Source organism: Mirounga angustirostris, unplaced genomic scaffold, assembly GCF_029215605.1.
Source record: "Mirounga angustirostris isolate CCGP_5_RB_7025 unplaced genomic scaffold, mMirAng1.0.hap1 SCAF_5, whole genome shotgun sequence".
NCBI lineage: Eukaryota > Metazoa > Chordata > Mammalia > Carnivora > Phocidae > Mirounga > Mirounga angustirostris.
Genome location: NW_026991713.1, coordinates 94,523,053 through 94,535,548, shown reverse-complemented (window position 1 = coordinate 94,535,548; position 12,496 = coordinate 94,523,053). Strand labels below are relative to the sequence as shown.

The window sequence follows — 12,496 nt, the reverse complement described above, 5'->3', positions numbered from 1 at the left end:
CTAAACTGATCATGTTATTCTCCTTAAAACCTTCAATAACTTCTCAGTCCAAAATTCTGAACATAACCCAAAAGGCCCTCAAGATCTGTTCTGGCTTACCTATAACTATCCAGTCAACCCAGTTAGTTATATCTTCTACCTCAGTCAGTCACACTCTTAGTTCTCTGCTCTTTAAAAGCTGTTTCACACCTAGGGCCTTGGCCATTCTCCCCTCTTTCTTAAATTTCTGACCAAGTCATATTCATCTTTAAGTCCTTAGTTTTCTCACATTCTTTTCTTGGTCCGAAATGGCCCTGCCCAATCATATCTATACACTTATTAATTTCTTGCCAATTTGATACAAAATGCTGCAATAAATGAAGAAAATATAAAATTCATAATGTCATCAACTGTGAAATACTTAGGAATTTCACAGTTAATAAAGAAACTGATTATCATCTGCCAATTGTCTATCAACTGTCAATCGCTTATCAACTGTCAATTCAAAGATTAGTTACTAAAAAAGGAAACTTAAAATGCTTAGAAACCTTATATCTCTTATATGACAGAAAATTGATAGTTTACTAAATTGGATATCAGTCTGAAAACTTACCAATATTATTACCAATATTCAGCTTTGAAGCTGAAAAAAAACCCCTTTTATTTATTTTTATTTATCTATTTTTTTTAAAGATTTTTTATTTATTAATTTGACAGAGAGAGACAGCAAGAGAGAGAACACAAGCAGGGGGAGTGGGAGAGGGAGAAGCAGGCTTCCCGCGGAGCAGGGAGGCCAATGCGGAGTTAGATCCCAGGACCCTGGGATCATGATCCGAGCTGAAGGCAGACACTTAATGACTGAGCCACCCAGGCGCCCCTGAAAAAAAACCTTTTAAAATGAGGAAATAAAAGAGTATGGAGCCAAATTACACAGGAAAAATGTATTATAGAGATGTGTTAGGAAGTTAACTAATAAAAGTGTGCTATATTTTTCTGAATGTGATGGTATTTGCCTTTTAAGTTTGTCATTTGCTGTAAATTTTCTCATTCTAAATAAATATTTATTTTTATAATCAATTGTACTTTTGTGGTATAAAAATTCATTTTCTTTAAGTCCACATCCCTCAAATTATGATTCTATTGAGAAGATATTTTACCTGCCCAAAAAAGGGGAGCCCATGCCTATAATGTGTATCCGCTTTTGTAAATTTCAGTTTGCTTAAGGTATTTGTGATTTCACATGATCCATGCCCAGTTAATTCCAACTCTGAAAAAGAAATAAGTGCAGTTGAATTGTTCTTTAGATTCAACTCACCTCCCGCCTCCAACCCAGCTTCACTCCATCATGACAAGGTATTATCCCTATTCTATTTTTTATCCTTTCCAGAATTTTTCACACTTAGAAAATACAAGCAACTTGACATTAGTTTCACCTTCATACAAAAATTATTGTACCTAATCCCCCAATTTCTCTGGTTTCACAAGTGTCTTACTGGTTCCATCCATGTTATTAAATTCTTCCCATCTCCTCTGTGATCTTGCTCCACTTTTGTTTGTCTCTCTCAGATCCCTCCCCTCTCTCCACGACTTTTTGCATACAACATGATTCTTCACATTGGCCTCAAAGTATGCTTAAATGTCTATCACAAATACTTCCCCAGCAAGACCCTTCTTTTGACTGTATGCCCCTTCCCGTATAGCCAAAGCCTGGTGCCTTTCCATTTGTGAAGTGTAATCTGTGTCTTGGCTTCATCATCTAAAGCTTTCTTGTTTTCCCCTATCCCTGCGGCTTCTAATTTTATTATGCTGGTTTATTTGACACTATGTCCTAAATGTAGTTGTTCTGTGCTTGGAACTTTCCTTGTTTGTCTCTAGCCCCTAGTTAGCAATGCTAAGTGAGTTTGCTTTCAGAATAATTGCACTTACTCTTAGGAGGATATAGATACAATTAGAATCATTCCAGATTTACATTTCTGGTCTTGATTTTGCTCTGGTTTTCTTTTAAAATTATTTTTAAAGCAGAATGAGTCAACTTCTATCTTGAAATTCCAGATTACAATTAATTATCTTTGACACATTCTCATCACCATAGTTCTTTCTCATCTACTCCTTATCTTGGTTAATGGCGTTTCCATTTCCTAGGTCCCAGACCTCTTTGGAGCAATTTTGAATAGTAATCTGAGGTATCACATGTAACAAATTGTTTCATGTTGCCTGTCCTCTTTATGTCTGCTAGAATTATATTTTCAAAATATCAATTTATTTAGAACATTCTCCTTAAATCTATCTGCCAATATCCAAGGTTTTTAACAATAAAGTCTAATCTTTTTAGCATACAATTTACTTTTTTACACACCTTAGCCCCAATTTACATTGTCAGATTATTTTGAGACCAAACACATTTGTTTTATGCCAATCATGCATTCCCAGTCCATCATGAGCTTTCAAAATATTAGTCATTCTATATAAATCAGCTCACATGCTACTTTATAAACTTTCTTTGTCCCTATATAAGAATTAATTCTCTCTCTTCATACTCATTTGGACTTTAGTTTTTACATTTCTCGTGGAAATTTTGTTATGGTTATAAATATATACATACGAACATATATACATATACACATATACATACATACATGTAATTTCTCTTTAGATTTCTAGATCCTTGACAGCAGGGACCGTGTTATTTTCATAGTCCCCAGAAACTACAAAGTGTTTCACATGGAATGGATGTTTAATAAATGCTTAACATATTGGTGAATTAATGAATTAATAAATATTTGAAAATAACACGAACCTGTTCCATCCTCTTTGACTTTGGCTTCCACTTGTATGCTCATGTCATACCCCTTCTGTCTCAGCTGGAATATTTTAGTCTTCACGAGTTGTGTGAAACAGCCTTCACTGTCTGCCTGAAGAGAAAGAAAGAGAGTTCCTGGGTCCTCTGGTTTGCTGTCAAAAAAGTCAGTTATCAATCTGTGAAAGTTTTTCGGTGGCCAAAGGAAATTTTACATATGTTCTGACCATCTTTTAGGGGTTGATCCTTTCCCAAGCCAAAAATGACATCAAATTTCTTCCCAAGCCAAAAATGATATCAAATGTCATCATTAATCGTTGAGTTACTCATTGCCAACCTCTGCCTTCCTCCTTCTCTTCTGAAAGCCTATCCCGTTTCTGCCAAATTAAATGTCCTAGTTTCAAAATGTGCCATCATACTCTCTCTGCATACATTGTTCCTCAAGTGATAACATTCTTTTTCTTCCATTCTTATCTTGGCCAACAATTACTGCTCTTCTAAACACAACTCAGATATAACATCTCCTCTGTGAGCACCTTCATCTACACATCGACTAAGGATTATATTTTCTAACTGTATTTCTCCATGCCTAGGACATTAATAAAAACATATATATTTATTGAATAGATGAATCATTATAGTAATTAGATTTCCAAACTAAACATTGGGACCCACATCTTAAGAAAGATTTGTTTTCATTTTTTTACTTATTTACATGAAAATATGTATTGTGTAATAAAATTTAATCATATTTAATTTACTTATATTTACTTATAGTTTACTTAATCATTTTTTAATTTACTCACTGGAAAATAAAAATTAATTCCTATGTCCCTGATATAGTAAAGTTTTGGCAACCTGATTTTTCTCATGTTTATCTTTCTTTTTTTTTTTTTTTAAGATTTTATTTATTTATTTATTAGAGATAGAGAGAGGGAGAGCACAAGCAGGTGGAGTGGCAAGCAGAGGGAGAGGGAGAAGCAGGCTCCCCACTGAGGAAGGAGCCCGACGTGGGGCTCGATCCCAGGACCCTGGGATCATGACCTGAGCCGAAGGCAGCCGCTTAACCGACTGAGCCACCCAGGCACCCCTCATGTTTATCTTTCTTATTGATGTTTATTTTGACATTCATCATCATATTCATCACCCTTGCTTTTCATTCATTTGCTCTCTGCAACTTTTTTTTTTTTTAGAGAAAGAGTGCATGCATGCATGCATGGGGGAGGAGGGTAGCGAGAGAGGGAGAGGTAGAGGGAGAGAGAGAGAATCTTATGCAGGCTCCACACCCAGCACAGTGCCCGAAGTGGGGCTCGATTCCACCACCCCAAGATCATGACCGGAGCTGAAACCAAGAGTTGGATGCTTAACTGAACCATGCAGGCGCCCCTCTCTGAAGCTTTGATAACTTTCTTTTCCGTACCCTTACAGTGCCCACTCACTGCCACTGGGCTTTTATGTTCTCTTTTTATGCTGGTTTCATATTCTTCCATATGAGGTTTAGATTCCATAACAAGTCATTTGATTCTCCCACTAACCAAATTCTTTTTTTTTTTTTTTTTTAAGTAAGCTCTTCACCCAACGTGGGGCTGGAACTCATGACCCTGAATTCAAGAGTCACAGGCTCTACCAGCTGAGCCAGCCAAGTGCCCCCTCCCACTAACCAAATTCTTAACATCTGCCACATTCTTTTTCTATTATCTGTTTGATAAAGACCAACTTTGGATACTTCCACATTATCTTATGCCTTTATACCCGGCATGCTGATTGCTCTCAGAAGGAAATTACAAAACTGGCCAAATAAATACCACTATAAATTCATGAACCCAACTCTCAAGTGGGCTCCTAATATTGCCAGGCAATCTTACAATGTTTCCCTTACTCCACACTCCTCTCTGTTGAACTGTTTTCACCATACAGTATTGTATTCTTTTGTATGATATTCTTTCTTGCATTAAAATCCATGAGAAAACAAGATCTGGTGTTAGTGTCCTGGGGAGAATGGTTTCCATATACCTGTTGACTGAATTCTTCACAGATACTTTGTGAATGTCTTCCATGGCAGACAGAACGGTATCGGGAGTATTTTCTGCATACGTTAATTGTCACCAGACCAGAGACAGGCTTTCCATATGTGTATCTGTAACGATAAAGCAGTTATACAAAAGGATATTTGATATAAACAACTCAGATATTTTTCACACGATTGGATCCATTCATGTATCCATCTTGTTCATAGAGCACATATACTTCCTTCCCATACCATTTGTACTTTAGAAACACTTATTCTGAAACTATGTCTTAATTATCTAAGTGGACCTACATCTACAACTCTAAGAGAAGATACTTACTGAATCTTTTTGAAACACTTCTAAATGAAAAATGAACAATGTAGTTTTTCTCAGATCTTTCCTCCCTTTCAGTTGAGGTTTTACTATAAGACTATCTTATTTCCGGGCGCCTGGGTGGCTCAGTTGGTTAAGCGACTGCCTTCGGCTCAGGTCATGATCCTGGAGTCCCGGGATTGAGTCCCGCATCGGGCTCCCTGCTCAGTGGGGAGTCTGTTTCTCCCTCTGACCTTCCCCCCTCTCGTGCTCTCTCTTTCTCATTCTCTCTCTTAAATAAATAAATAAAATCTTTAAAAAACAAAAAGACTATCTTATTTCCTTCTTTCCCCACTGTCAGGTTATCTAGGTTATAATTCCAGCTTTGACAATACCTAAGTTGTTTTAGGGAAAAATTTATGGATATGTAGACAGGGTATTTCTAGGTCTTCCCTAATTCATATGTATTTTAAGAGGATAAATGAGAACTTAAATGGGAATTTAAATACACTAGCTACATATCATATAACATATCTGTTATATACGAACAGTATCATAATGACTTAGTCTGATTCTGCCAAATCTGATGGAAGGATATGCTAAGGTACGGTCTGAATGTTTGCATCCCCCCAAATTTATATGTGGAAATCCTAAACCCCAAGGATGGTAGTATTAGGGGATGAAATCTTTGGGAGGTGCTTAGATAATGCAGGTGGAGCCCCCATGAATGTGATTGGTGCCTTTATAAAAGAGGCTCCAGAGAGATCCTTTGCCCCTTCCACCATATGAGGGCATGGCAAGAAGGCGCCAGCTATGAACCAGAAAGAACCTTCACCAGAACGTGACCATGCTGGCACCTTGATCTTGGATTTCTCAGCCTCTAGAACTATGAGCAATAAATTTCTGTTGTTTATAAACTGCCCACTCTGTGGTATTTTGTCATAGCAGACTGAGTGAAGTAAGACAAGATGCGAAGCCAAACTTAGTCTGTTGTTTCTCAGAGTATGCTTAATGGACTACCTACATTGAAATTATCTGAGATATGTATTGAGATTCAGAGTCCTGAATCTTTCCTTAGATTTATGATTGGAATCTTTAGATGTGGGGGCCAAGGAATCTACATTTTAATTACCTCCATAGATTCTGATGTTCACCTAAGTTTGAGACCTATTGCTTTGGTCCAAATTGTGAGGTAGATGAGGTTTGACTTCGATGACCCTGATCCTCCCCTTTTTAAAGTTTTTTTCCCCCCTAATTTCTAGAAGTGCTGATAAAGCTATAAATTATTTACCAAATCTCACTTTGTTGAATGTTATCTTTAAATGTCACTCAAAGGGCTCTTCCTTCTGAGGGAAAAATCTAAACATCAAACTGGTGAGAAAGATGAAAATATGATCCTCATACTATTTTCAAAAGCAAGAGGTAAAGTGTCTCTCCTCAGTGTATGTGGAGAATGTTCTACTGAACTAAAAGGCAATCAGGGAAGAAATAACTATGACACATCTTTTAAATTCTACATTATATAGCTATATACCTATTTAAGAAAGTCTCCTTTTTTTCCCCCTAATTTTCCATAGTTTAAGAAATTGGGAGCAATAAAAAAAATGGGGATCATAGGATACAAAATAACACAGAAGTTATGAACATGAGCATGAACTTGAGCTGGATGTCCTGTGTTCAGTTTGGCACAGTCTCTGCCATGTACAATGTTTCATGAAGCTAGATTTTTTTTTTTTTTTAATTGCAGAAGCAATATAGGATAGTGGCAAAGAGTTCAGGGTCTGGAGCCAGACTGTTAGACTTAAATTCTAGTCTCCCATTTACTGTATGTAGAAACTTGAACAAGTTTTCTATCCCCCACATGTTATAGTTTCCTCATTTGCAAACTAAGGATAACTATCCCCATCTCACAAGGCACTTAAAACATTATCTGGCACATTTTAAGTGTAAATGTTTTTATTGGTAGAAGTAAAAGTGTCCTATGCTGCCACCCCCACTCCCTAGCTGGAGCTCAGGCATGTTGGAGAGAAAGTCATTCTCTAATTAAAATACTTTGAAGTCTGATAACGATTACTTGCAGTGCACATAAAATAGGGAGATAGAAATGCTATGAAATAATGTAACTCACAGGGCACAGACGGATACCGTAAATTCTTCCTCTAGAAAACCAATAGTCTTGGGCATTTTCACTTGGACCTCAAATTTGGGCAAAACTGTTGTTAACAGAAGGAAGAAAGAGGTGAAGGTGGGCGGGCAGGATATCTTGCCAGTATTAGTAATGACTATTACAGCACCTTATAACATAGGATCACATGAAATGGTTTCAATTACATTAAGACGCAGCAGGGCCTCTACTGACCACAGAGACGTGTTTATGACCTGGGTATTTGTACCATGTTAACTTGGTTACGCTGGCCCTGCATTTCCTAGAATCTTTGAATTTGGTCAAGACTTAAAGATGGGAGGAAAGCAGCATCATTAGTCTCTGAAGGTCATCATGGTTAGATGTGGTGACAGGTACAGAGAGGCAAGGAAATTCCAATTTGTCCTTATTCTTTCCGTGTCCAGTTCTTCCCAACTGCTTGTCCTGCTGACTAATAGAGGCCCGAGACCCACCATCAGACGCTTGATTACAGAAATACTGAAGTGGTAGAAAAGAAGATGTACAGATACATACAGTCTTCCATAGATTCTTCTATGAGTTTCCCTTTGTGGTCCACTTTGGCGGCTGAAGTTACCCCTTGAAGGTGCTAAGTTATTCATCCCCACCAGTGCTTCAGAACTGGTTAGTAATTTCCTCTGATCCACCAGTTCCCCCCTGCTGGACCCTTACCTTTCCATCCATCCTCTCTCACAGTTGTGTAAGGCTAGCTGTTCCTGTAATATATCCCTGTTCTATAATCCTCATGGTAGTCCAGGTCAATTTGGGGAATGATAGTTTTGTGATAAGTCTCTTCATCCATGGCATGATATACTTAATTTACATGAGAAAATCCACATGATTGATAACTAATAAGATGGCTTTAATGTCTCACCACTTTGATTAGAGTAGTCTAAGTGTAGGTCATAGACAGCCAGGAGGTACCTTCAGTTATAAGATACAGATCAACAGATACACGCAGATATTTGTTGTATTGGTTAACAATTTCTGTTTGAATAGGGTAACGGACCTATTAAAATCTCTCTTACCTCTTACTGGCTCTGTGATTTTTGGTAAATTACTAACTGTTCTAGTGTTGATGTACTCATTTGTAAAATGGAGACAATATAGTATCTGCCTCAGATGGTTGATAAGAGGATTAAATGAGATAGTGCATGAAAGATGCTTAGTGAATATTTGGGTAAATAAAAAAACCTTGCTAATTTCCAACTACCATATGCTAGATTTTTGCTTGTACCTATGTGTAAAAACTCTTAAACTCTTAAATACTCTAATGTCATAAATGTTTTGGACACAGGCAGAATTCTTACCATATTCATTCACTTCAAAGGGGTGCTCTATTTTTTCCCCTGACTCCTTCTGCAGTTTGACCTTATAAATACCCAGAGTGGGCTCCACTGAGAGTGGGAAGGAGAGCTGGCTGAGTCCTCCTTGCAATCTGAGACTTTGCCATTGGAAAATTCGGTTCCTCTTGGGATTCTATAGGTAAAAACGTTATGAGTTCATAGAAACAACTGAAATATATAATTTGAGTAGAGGGACAGCTTTTAGGGAGGGCACTTTTGGAAGTTGGATAAGAGATGGTTGGTAAATTGATACAAAAGATACTGGGCAAAGTTTTCTAGGAATTCTACACTGAGGAAAGGGCAGCAAGGTTACCAGCTATGAGAGAGTACAGCTCGCAATACCTCTTTTTGAAATTATGCATATCCATTTTGGTCAGAAATACTGGAAGAGTCGTGAACTTGTATCATCTCAGGGGATTTTATTCCCTCATTTACATCTTATCCGCTCTCCAAAGGTTTGAAGATAGACAGGGAAAACTGTTTAGTTTTGGTGAAGTGCTAGTGGGGAGGGGAGAGGTGGCAAGGGGCAATGGAACATAACTTGCAGTAAGTCCTCATCTCGACTGAGATGCATAAGATATTACCTACCTCAATATAAACCACTGGGAACTGGAAGGAAAAAAAAATAGTATGAGTATGGGATAGAGGTTAGAAAAAGAAAGCCATGACATCAGCACTGATAAACTATCTGATTCAGAGGAAGAGTCTGTATATTTCTTGTCCAAACAAGGAAATGTACCCCAGTTTGGTTCACGGCACTTTACATGTTTCGTTTGGGACATATATCTCTTGAGAAGTCATGACTTTACTTTTATGAAATATTGTACAATTGTGGAAACCTATGCTAAGGTAAAAAGGGCCAAATAAGAAGTTTATTTTGCAGATGAAATTTGTCTCTGAGAAAGTCTCCATTTCTCTAAGGGAGAAATCAAGTGCACTGATTTTCTTTTGTTCAATAAAAATTACTGGGATCTTTAAGAGGATAAATTCAACTGAATATTTTATTTTAATAATGCAGTTGGTGAACTGATTTCCCTATTCTCCAGCGGTGGTACTCTTATGAGATCATATTGGTCTCAGGTTCTCGAAAAGAATGGGCTTGACATTTTTGCCTGTTTCCCCCAAACTCATCCACCGTAATGAGACTTACCGTTTCATTCAAAGGGTGAAAATTGACATCCACAGAGACAACGCGGAATCTCACTGAAACAGAGAGATTTTTCCCTTGAAACCGTCCAATGGGAATCGGGGGGTAAATAACACAGATAACGACATGCCTGGATTTTCATGACTGCAGAATAAAGGAATAGAGAACCACACACCCACCCCTTAAAGTTGCCCTCACTGATTTGTTCCCTGATACCTGTTTGTCCCGGTTTGTAGATGGGTTTGTCTGTTTGGACAAAGATGAGGCTGTCTACTTTTGTGATGTGCACTGTCTTCCTCTTTATGAACAACTGGGTTAGCCCCTTCACCTCCACAGTAATCAACCCTGAGGAAGATGGTAACTCTGGAAGCTGTAAAACAGAAAAGAGCTGAAAAGTCTGCGCAGACCCACTTTTGAATGTCTCAGCCTTTATGACTTTCTTATTTCTCTGGTTAGTCCCGGAGAGTGAGTAAGGAATAAGTTGAGAATTATGTTCCTGGATTTATAGATTCTTATGTTAATGTAACATGACAGTAACACTTTGTTGATTTAAAGGGAAAATGTCACTGCAATAAAAGGAACTAGTTCTTCAAACTGTCAACTGTCATGAGGGTGAAGGAAATAACATGCTTTCATTTCCACAGCAATATGATGGTATTAAAATAATTATCAAATGTTATTTTCCGATGGTCAACATCAACATTCTGTGTTATCATTGGTAGTAAGCCCTGTGATTAACTATTTAATTCCTTATGTAATAAAAAGCTACAAGGACAAGACATTAACCGACAACCACTTGTCATCTTAAATAAGTCACTTAAATTTATGAGTTTCGGTGTTTTTATGGGTAATGGCATGAACTTTATTTCCCTCACAAGTTTAAGAGCAAGCGAAATCTTTCCCATAACTACTATTACGTTTTGCATATTGCACTGGAATTGTTTGTAAATATTATGAAAGCATAGTCAGTAGAACTTCACTTTTAGAATCTAATTTGAAAGTCACTTTGTGCCTCTCAGTTTTTTCACTATGCTTTTTTTATTGTCGGGTGTCAGGACACAGGCATCAGCTAATATGCTCTTCCTCTAATGAACTTCCATATCCCGAGGAGCCATACTAACAGTGAATGGGCTGCAGTAGAAGGAGTTCTTCTCTGTCACCAGGTCTGTGAGGAGGGTTCTGGTCTGCATTCCATACTCCAGAATTATGTTCAGTGTCACCGTCTCATTCAGGTGATTAAGCATGACACAAGCCTTCTCAGAGACCCCAGTGTACAGCTCTGATGGGACCAGCACCAGATACTGCCTGTGGAGAAGTTTCTGGATCAATCATGGAGAAGTTAAAAAGACATCATTACTGTGGCTGTTTTCTAGATCATCTTTTCTGTGATCACCAATCACAGAACAGAGCCAGATTTCAGCAAGAGGGTAGAGGAATGTATTCTTCAAAGGCTAATCCAAAAGATCTTAGAAACTCAGAAACCTCCAACAAGTTGAACATTAATATGCTTCTCTTGTATTGTGGGGATATTCACTCTCACAATATTTGTAAAACTATTCATAAGCTATGGATAAGCAATCCATGAGTCATTATGTATTTTGGATAGAAATTATTTTCAGGGGCGCCTGGGTGGCTCAGTCGGTTAAGCGTCTGCCTTTGGCTCAGGTCATGATCTTGGAGTCCTGGGAGGGAACCCCACATCAGGCTCCCTGCTCAGCTCGGAGTCTGCTTCTCCCTCTCCCCCTCCCCATCTCTCTCGTGCTCTCTCTCTCCCTCTCCCTCAAATAGATAAAGTCTTTTTTAAGAAAGGAAGTTATTTTCAAAATTAGAAATGGATCAACATGGGATATTGTTCAGCCTTAACAAAAGGAAATCTTATCATTTGCAACAACATGGATGGGCTTTGAGGTCATTATAAGAGAAATATGTTAGAGAAAGATAATATTGCATGCTGTCACTTATATGTAGAATCTTTTAAAAAAAAAAAGTCAAATTCATAGAAACAGAGAACAGAAAAGTGGCTGCCAGGGGCTGGGGTGGAGAGGTGCTGAAGGAAATAGGGAGAGGTTGGTAAAAGGGTACAAACTTTCATTTATAATAAGATGACGTCTGGGGATATAATGTATGACCTGGTGACTATAGTTGATAACTCTGCATTGTATAAATGAAATTTGCTGGAAGTAGAATTTAAATGTTCTCACAAAAAAAAAAAAAAAAAGAAGAAGAGTAAATACGCATGAGATGGATGTGTTAATTCACCTAATGGGAGGAATCCTTCCATTATATATGTATGTGAAACCATCACGTGGTACACTTGAAATATTTTGTAATTTTATTTGTCAATTATATGTCTATAAAGTTGAAAAAACTTTTTTTTTTTTTTTTAAGCAACAACACAATGTGATTAACCAATTGATTATCACTGAAAGTGTTAAGAACCTATCTACAGGTGGTCTTGGGTTTCATGTGGATGATATGAATTTCCTTATTCCAGGACACGAAAGTGATAGCGATTAATAGATGAGGAGGAGTTGAATTGCTTTGCAGTATTATTTCAGAAGCAATTTTAGCTCTTTCCCCTCTTTCATTCTGTTGGAAGCCAAGCCAAACCATGTAACACTAATCACCAAATATATTACCATGTCCACCCAGAAGAAAATATCCCTTTCCTGTTGTTCTTCACCCATCATTTACAACCACTCAAATGTGCTGTACTATGCAATGCTCTGATTGCCCAGGACTCTC

At 37.7% G+C, this 12,496-nt stretch overlaps 1 protein-coding gene across 1 annotated transcript in view; it reads right to left on the bottom strand.

Annotated features, from left to right (window-relative positions):
• Positions 1-12,496, bottom strand: part of LOC123841422 (pregnancy zone protein-like) — a 44,578-nt gene that overhangs the window by 31,206 nt on the left and 876 nt on the right. Inside the window, exons 2-10 of the mRNA XM_045871020.3 lie at positions 10,873-11,056; positions 9,968-10,121; positions 9,755-9,807; positions 9,193-9,213; positions 8,569-8,737; positions 7,226-7,310; positions 4,790-4,913; positions 2,777-2,891; positions 1,137-1,246 (exon numbers count right to left, since the gene is read on the bottom strand). Coding sequence (XP_045726976.1) covers positions 1,137-1,246; positions 2,777-2,891; positions 4,790-4,913; positions 7,226-7,310; positions 8,569-8,737; positions 9,193-9,213; positions 9,755-9,807; positions 9,968-10,121; positions 10,873-11,056 — 1,015 coding nt within the window. The remainder of the gene's footprint in view (positions 1-1,136; positions 1,247-2,776; positions 2,892-4,789; positions 4,914-7,225; positions 7,311-8,568; positions 8,738-9,192; positions 9,214-9,754; positions 9,808-9,967; positions 10,122-10,872; positions 11,057-12,496) is intronic.